Source organism: Pseudochaenichthys georgianus, chromosome 22, assembly GCF_902827115.2.
Source record: "Pseudochaenichthys georgianus chromosome 22, fPseGeo1.2, whole genome shotgun sequence".
NCBI lineage: Eukaryota > Metazoa > Chordata > Actinopteri > Perciformes > Channichthyidae > Pseudochaenichthys > Pseudochaenichthys georgianus.
Window position 1 is genome coordinate 2056258 of NC_047524.1, and position 12157 is coordinate 2068414.

The following is a 12157-nucleotide window of genomic DNA, read 5'->3' on the forward strand; positions in this document are numbered from 1 at the left end:
CCATACAAAATAAAAGAAATCGAAAAAAATACTTATTTTTTACATTTTGAAAAAAGTCAAAGTCTGAGAAAAATTCTAATGAAAATAATGTTTCTGCGAAAGAAAAAATAAATAAGTAAAAATTCTAGAAGCGAAATTTCTGAGAAAAAGTACAAATTCTGAGTAAAAATTAAAAAGAAAACATTCTGAGAAAAATAAATACAAATTCTGAGAAAAAAGTAAAAATTCTCAGAAAAAAAGACAAGATTCTTGACGGGAAATTTCTGAGAAAAAGTAAAAATTCTTAGAAAGAAAAAAAGGTGTGAAAAAAAGTCCAAATTCAGAGAAAGCCAGAAAACAGGGGAGAAAACACTTTAAATCCGACAAAGATAAGGGGTTTATTTTCAGCCCATGAGAGCTTCAGTTTGTCTTCAAATAGTCCTCTACCAGCTGTGGTCAGTAGGATGCGAGTCTGTACCTGATCAGTCTCCCATTCTCCACGTAATACTGAGCTCTGAAGTGGATTATCATCGGAGGTCCAAACTGGTCGATGCCCTGGAAAACAAATAAGTTAAATATTTATTATTTATTTCTCCAAACAGGTAGAATTTAAAGTGGATCTATGTTGGAAAAATATATTGTAGGGCCATACCTCTACAAAACATGTCTGTGAAGTTTTTTTGCTTAAAATACCAAACAGATCCCCCATTGTAGCCATGCCTCATACTGCTCATACCCCTCTATTGCAGCCCTGTTAGAGAAACGCGGATTTTGGGTCCTTAGTTTAAAAAAGAAAAGAGGAGGCGGAGCTAATGCCTGATCAGAATTCTACCGGAGATAAAGTTAAATTCTGCTGTGATAAAACGCCATCCTGTTCTAAACCACATCAAGGATTATTTCTGAAGCAGTATGGAGCTCAAATGCTTTTTCTCTTGCGGGTTTATCACAAGGTGAGTTCCTTTTTATTTCCTGCTTTTTAAACACATGCTCTCTCCAGTACAGGTTAGCTCTGAGTGTTAGCGAGGCTTGCTAATGTAAACAAAGACGAGATTACTTCCAAAAAACGTCAGGCATTATTTCTGATAGCAACTCTCTGTGGGTCCACCAATCCGAAATTATGTCATATCGGCACCAAATCTGTATCCGCTCGTTGTGCCCCCGTTTTAAAAAGATTTAAGAGAGGGTTTTATTTTCTGACGCTGCGTGAGTTCCCCGACGCACCGGGGACACATATTTATGTATAAAAGACATGACAAAGTACATTTTGCATGATAGGTCCCCTTTAACATTTATATCAGAAGTTAGGAAACTGTCCGTGCTCAGAGGTGATTTACAAACTGCTGAATTACTTTTTTAACAAAAATAGTATGGTCAAAAAAGAGAATGCTTAAAAGGAGCATTTACATTTCCACCTACAAAGAACAGATTATTCAACAAAACCTTACTTCTTTTGTAAAAGTATGTTCAAGGTTTATGACAGATTGATTTGATGAACAATTTATTTAAACACTTTTTAAGGATCAGTGGGAACCCTGATCTTTTATCAGAGTCCTGCTTCCTGTTTCCTGCTTCCTCACCTTGCTGGCCTCCCTCTTCCACTCTTTAGGACAATACTTAGAGAGCTTCTGATCCAGCTCCATATAGATGTGTTCATTATCTGTGGAAGAGAGGAGGGTTAAACATTGATACTCAGACTGTGCGTGTGTGTGTGTGTGTGTGTGTGTGTGTGTGTGTGTGTGTGTGTGTGTGTGTGTGTGTGTGTGTGTGTGTGTGTGTGTGTGCGTGCGTGCGTGTGTACAGAGAAACCCCGTGAATGCACATCGTTTAAAACCTGCAGGCTCTCTATGTGCTTACGCATTCATCTATGTTATAAATATTGTTTTTTAAATAAATCCTGTAAACCCTACGACGTACAGTTGCAAGAAAACGCAAATGTGAACCCTTTGGATTCTCCACACATAGCGTTGTGTGTTCCTTCCAAACAACTCAACTTTGGTTTCATCTGCCCACAGAATATGTTGCCAGTAGTGCTGTGGAACATCCCGGTGCTCTTTTGCAAACTTCAAACGTGCAGCAATGTTTTTTCTGGACAGCAGTGGCTTCCTCCGTGGTGTCCTCCCATGAACTCCATTCTTGTTCAGTGTTTTACGTCTCGTAGATTCGTCAACAGAGATGTTAGCAAGTGCCAGAGAGTTCTTTAAGTCTCTAGCTGACACTCTAGGATTCTTCTTCACCTCATTGAGCATTCTGCCTAGGGGGTTCACATACTTTTTCCACCCTGCACTGTGAATGTTTACATGGTGTGTTCAATAAAAACATGAAAACATATAATTGTTTGTGTGGTATTAGTTTAAGCAGACTGTGTTTGTCTATTGTTGTGACTTAGCTGAAGATCAGAACACATTTTATGACCAACTTATGCAGAAATCCAGGTCATTCCAAAGGGTTCACATATTTTCTTGCAACTGTATCTGAACCTGAGGATACTGAGGTCGGGGGACACTGGGTGAGACACACAGTGGGTGTGTAGTGTTTGCCTGCAGGATTTCACGCTGCTCAGTCAGACACTTGAGGAATGCCCCCCCCCCCCTCAGACTGCTGTCTCCTGACCTGACCGTCAGCTGTCTGAACGCCCCCCCCCCCCTCAGCTTCCTGTCCACATGACCCTCACCCTCACCTCCCCCCAGTCACCATAAACAACTCCAGCCTCTCTGCACAAAGAGAGCAGTCAGTGGAGGCTTCCTGAGAGACGCCATCACAGGTAGGTGCTACATGCTGCGTTCAGGGGAGAAACCTTCGCTACATGCTGCGTTCAGGGGAGAAACCTGTGCTACATGCTGCGTCCAGGGGATAAACCTGTGCTACATGCTGCGTTCAGGGGAGAAACCTGTGCTACATGCTGCGTCCAGGGGATAAACCTGTGCTACATGCTGCGTTCAGGGGAGAAACCTGTGCTACATGCTGCGTTCAGGGGAGAAACCTGTGCTACATGCTGCGTCCAGGGGATAAACCTGTGCTACATGCTGCGTTCAGGGGAGAAACCTGTGCTACATGCTGCGTTCAGGGGAGAAACCTGTGCTACATGCTGCGTTCAGGGGAGAAACCTGTGCTACATGCTGCGTTCAGGGGAGAAACCTGTGCTACATGCTGCGTTCAGGGGAGAAACCTGTGCTACATGCTGCGTTCAGGGGAGAAACCTGTGCTACATGCTGCGTCCAGGGGAGAAACCTGTGCTACATGCTGCGTTCAGGGGAGAAACCTGTGCTACATGCTGCGTCCAGGGGAGAAACCTGTGCTACATGCTGCGTTCAGGGGAGAAACCTGTGCTACATGCTGCGTTCAGGGGAGAAACCTGTGCTACATGCTGCGTTCAGGGGAGAAACCTGTGCTACATGCTGCGTCCAGGGGAGAAACCTGTGCTACATGCTGCGTTCAGGGGAGAAACCTGTGCTACATGCTGCGTTCAGGGGAGAAACCTGTGCTACATGCGGCGTTCAGGGGAGAAACCTGTGCTACATGCGGCGTTCAGGGGAGAAACCTGTGCTACATGCTGCGTTCAGGGGAGAAACCTGTGCTACATGCTGCGTTCAGGGGACAAACCTGTGCTACATGCGGCGTTCAGGGGAGAAACCTGTGCTACATGCTGCGTTCAGGGGAGAAACCTGTGCTACATAATGCGTTCAGGGGAGAAACCTGTGCTACATGCGGCGTTCAGGGGAGAAACCTGTGCTACATGCTGCGTTCAGGGGAGAAACCTGTGCTACATGCTGCGTTCAGGGGAGAAACCTGTGCTACATGCGGCGTTCAGGGGAGAAACCTGTGCTACATGCTGCGTTCAGGGGAGAAACCTGTGCTACATAATGCGTTCAGGGGAGAAACCTGTGCTACGTGCTGCGTTCAGGGGAGAAACCTGTGCTACGTGCTGCGTTCAGGGGAGAAACCTGTGCTACGTGCTGCGTTCAGGGGAGAAACCTGTGCTACGTGCTGCGTTCAGGGGAGAAACCTGTGCTACGTGCTGCGTTCAGGGGAGAAACCTGTGCTACATGCTGCGTTCAGGGGAGAAACCTGTGCTACATGCATTTAGGGGCATTTCATCCATTTTGACTGAATAGAGCATGAATGTATCATAGTGCAACTCTATGGAACTTCCCTCCAGCTAACATTAGCAAGATGTCCACACAGATTTGTTCCTCATAACGTAGAATTATCAGGATGTGAAATATCAGAAAACTACAATTGTTTAGCCGATGTTTAATAAGTGTAGATAAACCTTATTAAACATCTGCAGGAACTAAATGTATTTGAGTCTTACTCTGAATGACACTGAGTCCGAACAGGTGGCAGTCCTTCAGCCTCAGCAGATCACACACCTGCACCAGCAGCTCCTGACACACAGTCTTCACCTGAGGAGGACGGTTACATGTATATTCATTACATAAATATACACTTGTAGCAAAGATACTCCATAACTAAAGTAATATCTACATTGGTGAAGCTTTTAATATTGAACAGTTGAACTGAAAGGATTAGATGATTCATGGATAAGTCAATTAACTATTTCAAAAATGTTTCAAGCATAAAAAGATTGAACAAACAAGTCGGTCAAATATTCTCTGATTCCAGTCAATTTCTGTCTCATCATAAATTAAAGACTTTTGGTGGAACAGAACATAACATTTCCTTTCGTACAATATATAAAGTAGCTGCATCCTCACAAGGAAAGAGATTTTACAAGTTTCTACAAGCATTTCTTTGGATAGAATACGAAATGTTTCATCCTCACGTTGACGATGACGTTGAGCGTGTCGTCGTTGGGCAGAAAGACACAGACGCAGCGGCGGTCCTGCATGGTTCTGTTGTTGTGGAAGCTCAGTCTGTTCATCTTCAAGAGGCTTGATCAGGACCGGCCCCCCCACTGGGCCCTCTGACCCCCGCCTCCACCAGCAGTAGAACCAGCAGAACCACAACCAGGTATCAGAGGATCCACTTCTGCAGCCCAGCACACTCAGCAGCTTCAGGGAGGAGCATAGGAACCCGATTTGCAGGAAATCCCTGAGGGACGGAGAGGTAAACAAAAAAACCCGTAAATATTAGACATGAAAACAGTTTAAATAACATAAGCAACTACAGACCGTGAAAACAGACCTTTTGTAAGTGTTTTTAAATGCTAAATGCCTTATTTTCATAAGGTTTGAAGGGAAACCTTTGCATGGGAAGAAACGTCAATTAAAGCAATTAAAACAAAAAGCAAGCATAAAAATACACAAAACACCGGCACTGAAGATGTTCTGCAATCAGATAAATGAGAAAAAAGCTGCGTGTTTACATGGGAATTAGAAAAACATTATTTTAAGCTTTGTTATGCTGTATTAATTAATTGAGGACATCTCAGTAAAGATTTAAAGGGGAAGCTTATGCATGATTTATTGGGGAAAAACTTTTGTAGATCTGTCTGCTAAATCAAACAATGTATTAGTCATTAAAATTGTATAATTGTTTGTGCTGTAGTAATTTCTGAATGCCTCTTTAATGCTGTATTACTTGGACCCCAATATATGACTAGTCGGTTATTCGATCGTTAGGTATTTGTTTTTAGATTTACGGATTCGATTATTTTTTAACCGCTTTGGACATCAAACAAGTGGGACACAAGCTAAACCTTTTTAAATAACTATAGATCATTAACCAAACAATAATAACTAGGGATGTCCCGATCACCTTTTTTTGCTCCCGATCCGATTCCGATCATTTGATTTTGACAATCTGCCGATACCGATTTTTCCCGATCCGATCTTTATGCAATGCATTAAGAGAAAAAAAAGGTAACGGATAACGGCTGGTCATCCAACGCGATGAATTCAGCTATCTTGGCTGTTATTGTGTTGGCCTTTTCACTGTTCTGGGGCAGTTTCTCTTTCCTTTTAAAAGTCTCTGAAAGTGTCGGTTGTTTCAGTGCCGTTCCCTGAGTGGCCGCTGTGTACTCGCCGTGTTGTTGTTGGTGTTTGTTTCTCAGGTAGCGTATTAGATTGGTCGTGTTGAACGTAGCTCTGTCCTTTCCACCACGCGGAACCTCTGCCTTGCAAACATTGCATCTGGCTGTTACACTGCCTTCGCTTTCAATTTTATAATACTTCCAAACTCCTGACATTTTCTCTGTCCCGACTCCCGAGTCACCAGCTGAACGTAGCCTCTCGTTAGCTTACTGCTACTATTAGACACTGCGCCCACTCTGTTGCCAGATTTCAGAGGAATAAGCAACCAGGTCTATGAAAACAAGCCCAAAAGAAGCAACACATACATGATGTTGTGTAATTTTAAACCAAAACTAAGTCCTCAGGATGACTTTAAGACGTGAACATGGTCATTTTTGTTTTGTAACATTAAATAAAAAATAAAAAAATTATAAAAAAAAAAAATCCCGATCCCCGATTTTGTTCTCCCGATCCCCGATTTTTTGAAAATCACGTGATCGGCTCCGATCCCCGATCACGTGATCGGATCGGGACATCTCTAATAATAACATAGAAGAACTGCATCTGAAAACTACAAAGCTAAAAAAGTATTCAGGGAAACTGCTGAAAAGCACATCTGTGGTGATTTAAAATGGAAATCCTCCCAAGGTTTGTTAGCAGACCAAGAGTGTCTGTAGCGGAGGACGGGTCTGAAGAACATGTTTCCACTGAAGGAGAGCGACAGTGGGAGAAATGAGAGAGGGAGACGGAGGGCAGCGTTCCTGGATCTGTGACATCATGTGAGGGGAATGTCCCGAGGAACATGAACATCTGCAGAGGAACCGCAGTGAAGGAAACACGCTGAAACAAACACGCTGAAACAAACACTGATTTATATCGCTTTCTACCTCTGTGTCATGTCTTCTCTCAGACTAGAGGACATAAAACACATCCAGGAGTTTATTTAACTAATTCTGTCTGTTTGTGTCTGTTTCTCAATTGTTCAGATTTCAATGTTTTTTTAACATTTCTGTTTTTTTTTTTTACATTTTACATAATATTTCTGTTTTTTGTCAATATTTTTCATATCATTTGTATTTGATTTTATCTTCTCTCACTGTTCCTATACGCCCCCATAAAAACGAAATTAATTGCATGTAAAAAAACTACTTATTTATTTATTTAAAATTGTTTAGAATATTTTATTTCTCAAGATTTGCTCTCTTTTTTCTACATTATTTTTATTTTTGTATTTGTTATATGTGAAAACCAACTTGGCAATAAACTCAATTCTGAATCTCATTGAATTTATATTTTAAGACTATTTCCAACAGTTAGCATTACATAATCCCACATTTGCATATCTGTCAGAAAACGTGTAATACAAAATATAATTGTGTTAATGTCAGTAATGAAGTGGGAAGTTTTATGGTGATATCTGTTAGTTAAATATGTTACCCTATTCACCTGCAGTGTTTACAAACCCCAACTTTAACAACAATGCTGCAAATTAGGTAATTCATCCCCATACTTGATTATAACAGCTGTTAAATATATATTTTTTACATGGTTTTGAGTCAACTGGATGTGATTTTGTTGGCTTTTAGGCCACACGGAGACGAAAACGAAAGCGAACCGAGGTCAATATCAAAAAAGTCTTCCGTCCACACGGAACCAGAAACCTGTCCGTCCACATGAGACCGCTCGACCCACAAAATACACCAAAAGCAGCGAGTATAAAGGCCGCTACACACCAACCTGAGACCAAAGAACGCGTACCGAAGGCGTCCCGACTTTTACATCCGCTACGTCGCCTGCGTCGGCTACGCCGCCCGCCTACGCCGCCCGCCTACGAACACACCGCAAAGACTTCAGTCGACGAGTGGCAATAACTGTCCTTACCAGCAGGCGGCGGTAGTGTGTATTCGTCATTCAAAAGAGGCAACAACCAATCAGAGTGATTTCTTTGGCCGAGGCCGCGGGAGGTGTGAAAATGTGCCGTAAAGCAACGACGGTGCGGGACACACCAACCTGAGTAGGGCGCCGCGACGGCCTATGACGGCCTCTGACTCCCAAAATCGGGTAGGTGTGTCAGGGCCTTAAGGCACATGGGCATAAGGCACAAACAAACAAACAAGGTAGAAAGCAACCCTTTGATCCGCCATTGTTGTTGTTGTTGGCGAAACACATCAGCAATGACGTGGGGGTGAGCAGCAGAGGTGGGGAGAGGCGGGGCTATGGCGAAATCGGTATCAGGAAATGATCGTATAGGGCAGGGGTCGGCAACCTTTTTGATATGAAGTGCCATTAAAAAAAAAAAAAGTAATCAGCGTGCCGACGATCGTGAATTATCAACGGTGGGGAGGGGGGGGTGAGGAGTTTGACGCTTGTGAACTGTCTACAGGAGGGCGGGGGAGCCTCGCAGTGTGTGGACCTGTCAGCGCATCTTACATGATGCCGAATTTAACACACTAATTTAAATAATTGGTTTAAACGGCATAATAATAAGGACGATCGTCCGTTCTGTGATTCTCCAGAACACACAGATGGCCAGTCCGCCCCTGTGTAGTATATTGTTTCGATGAGAGATGAGCAGATCGCCACTGAGCTTTCAACTAAAGACACAGCCACACAAAAAATGCGGCATTTGTACAGCTCCTTGTGGGTACTGCAATTTGTGAAGTGCTTTCCTCCGTGGTGAAACGATCAGCACGGCACCACGGAGGAAAGCGGCAGAAATTCGCCTGGAGTTAAAGAGAGCGGGGCTGCGCTGCGCGCATGGCTTCCTTCTGCAGGTAACGGGGAGACGCGCTCTGGCGGCGGTCTCGTTCAGGATCCGAAAATACAATTTAAATATTTTGCCCACTTATTCCTAGTGTGCCACTGGTTACGGTGCCAGGGGTTGCCGACCCCTGGTATAGGGCGTACACACGGAGCCGTTTGGCCCCCCAGAGCATTGCGTCTGCAGATCTACCCACCTTGGGAACCGTTACCGTTATCCGTGTTGGCCTCGTGTGGACGAACCGTCTATACGATAGAGAACTGTAGCGGATACAACCAGTTGTGTCTCCGTGTGGACGGGGCCTTAATCTAGACAGCTCCACATTTAGTTTCCTGGCATAGTTTTTGTCAACTCTTTCAGTTCTGTTGACAGATTTCTGTCCGTTTGACTTGAATTATTTCCCTGTCTGCTGGAAACTGACTGCAGCTCTGTGTTTGGGATATGCAAGTATGTCAAATGTCCCTGAACTCATCTGATATCATTTAACCACCTATAATACTGCACAGCTGCACCACCGTTTATTCAGATATAATGTGCAGACTTTTCACAGTAAATTGTCATATTTTATTGCATTTTTTAAAATACTTTTTCACACATTTCTGCACAATACTTTAAAACTGCACAGCTCTCTTGCCTTTAATCCAGATATACTGTAAGTATTATTCACAGTAATTTAATACTTTTATTTTAAGTTTTTTAATGTGCATTTAATATATCTTGCTCACATTTTTCTTATTTTATCATCTTTCTAGAATTGTTTTCCTCAATATTCCTTTATGTATTTTAACCTATCATGCTATCTTTATGTTTGAACCGAAACCAAAGGACATTCCTATTTTAAAAAACTACTAGTAATATACTGGATTCCTATTCAGAGATTTCTCATTTTATTCTGTCTTTTATTTTTTAAAAGAAAGCCTATGTTTTTTTACTGCAGGAAAACAAAATGTTACAGGAATGTTTGTGAGAAAATGTAAGTATTTTCTACACCTGAGCCCAAGACAGAGGTGTGAAATATCCTCACCTCTGTTATATGAAAGCTATGTGTTGTTACCTTGTTATCTACCACAAACACACACACATGCGCACACACACACACAGTGAGAGCCTGAGGCGGTGTGAAAGGTCTCAGGTGAAACAAAAGGATTTCACAGACCCATCAGTCAGGATCGTTTCCTGTTGACAGACCCTCCGCTTAAAGCCTTGTTGTCGTTAAATACAGATCACGTTACACAAAGAGAAACTATTAGCATTTCAAAAGAGCCAATGACACATTTCAGATCAGATAACAAAGCAGGAAACCCTCCTTTAACAGGGCTCAAAAGACTCATGCAATGCGCATTAAACCACAGCTACACACATCCAGATAAAAGGACTACAAACTAGGATAAGGGCTAAATATTACTGTATTATTTTGTTAATTCTACCCATTATCTCATAGATTAATCATATAAAACATTATACAAAGGAGGACAAATCATGAATGAGCAACTGATTTGATCCTCTGTTTTTTAAATAGAAAAATCCACATTTTATTACTTAATTTCATACAAAAATACTATCTGTCAAAATGTAATTAAGAATGCATGGAAATGCCAAATTACATTCTGGTATTTAAGGCTCCAGACTTTTGTTTTCACCAGTGTGCATTGTAAGAAATATGTGGTGGTGTTTCGCAAGGTCTTAACCTGTTAAGCCCCGAGCCTGTTTTTCAGGTTTCAGGCTCGAAAATGACATTCCCAGAACAAATGACAATAACTTAACTTCTAAAAGGGTTAAGTTAATCATCTTTGTTCTCAAAGCAATGATAAACCTGTGAGTTTGATGTAGAAAAGTCAGAATCAATATAGAATTTTTTTATTTAAAGTAAATTCAGATTGAACATGGTAAAAAAATGTAAATTATTATGTCCGTCCAAAAAAACAAACATTACTTATAGTGAAAACCACCCTTGAATGATGGGATGGTAGACTAAAAGCTTTAGGAATCCAAACTATAACATATAAGTACCTGTATCAAGATTGATGCAAAACAATTGACCCTTTTAGAAAAAAAAACACTTCTGGGGTCATTTGGGTGAATTTGCCATATATTTGGCCCCATTTGGTCGATTTTGATGATTGACACCTATTTTGAACCGTTAGAGCCAATAGAATCGAGAGGGAGGTTCCTAAATCCACTTACACGTTACCATTGAGGAATGAGAGTGAATGAAAACTAGGTTATAGCCATAAATATGATGACGGATTATCAGTAATCATTTAAAAGTGACACAGACACATTGGATTAACCTTCAGCAGCGTTTTTATCGTTTTAATGCCATTGAACACAGCTTTTGATCAGAAAAACAGCAACGGTAAGACATATATGCCGTTTTGGCTCCGTAAAGCTACGTGGTGTGTTGTCTGGGTTTGCCTTCGCTGCCCTGAGTTTTGGTCGCACAGTGATGATACTTATACCCAGCTTTAATCTGATATCTTGTTTGTGCAGATAAGTAATGAAGTATTTCTACAGTGAGTTCTGTGCTAAGTGCGTTAGCATTTTATCGCTCAGGGCTAATTCAGAGGCTCTGCGTTAGACTTAGACTAAAATGTCATATTGTCAGTTAGCTGAGTTTCTTCCCATTAAGTGGGTATGACACATTAATAGGTACTCAATACTCTGCAGTGGACGTATAACAGTGTAGCAGCAGACAGAGAGCATTGTGGGTCGGCAGCCATAATAAATACACTGTAGATGTCCAGCATCATTTCTCATTACTGCTGCTCAGTGTGTGTGTGTGTGTGTGTGTGTGTGTGTGTGTGTGTGTGTGTGTGTGTGTGTGTGTGTGTGTGTGTGTGTGTGTGTGTGTGTGTGTGTGTGTGTGTGTGTTTGAGTGAATGGTGACTGCACTAAACACCACTGCACTGCACACACTAATAATTATCATCAGAAATGTAGAACATTTCCGAATATATGTGATGATGATATTTCCCAAAAAATGAAAAATATCAGAAAAAGATATAGAATGATATACAAAAAAAGTGAAAATAAAATAATAATAATTTATTTATGAAGTGTTTAACAAATATAAAAATTATCCAAAAACATTTAAGAAAAAAAAATTGCTTTTGAATAAAAAAATTATAAAATTACAGAACAATATGTGAAAATGGCTGAATTAACTTGAAAAAACATGCAACAAAAAAAGGGTTAAGAAAGATATTTGCAAAATGTTCGCAATTTGGGAAAATAAATTGGAAAATTGTCAGGAAAATCTATGTGAAATCAAACCATAAAAGATGTCCCAAAAGGAAGGAAAAGAGGTTTAAATAGCTTCAACTTAAACAAAATAGGAGGTTGCTTCACAAATCTGAATATGAAGAGATATCGTATTTTTCAGTTTCAAAGCAGATTTGCACATTATCATAGCTGATTTAGAGAGCTTAGTTTGGACATTGTCTCA

The 12157-nt window shown here is 41.3% G+C and overlaps 1 protein-coding gene across 1 annotated transcript in view; it reads right to left on the reverse strand.

Annotated features, from left to right (window-relative positions):
* Positions 1 to 12157, reverse strand: part of frmd6 (FERM domain containing 6) — a 51386-nt gene that overhangs the window by 15088 nt on the left and 24141 nt on the right. The window contains exons 2-3 of the mRNA XM_034112110.2: positions 4763 to 5031; positions 4292 to 4382 (exon numbers count right to left, since the gene is read on the reverse strand). Coding sequence (XP_033968001.1) covers positions 4292 to 4382; positions 4763 to 4861 — 190 coding nt within the window. The 5' untranslated portion in view covers positions 4862 to 5031. The remainder of the gene's footprint in view (positions 1 to 4291; positions 4383 to 4762; positions 5032 to 12157) is intronic.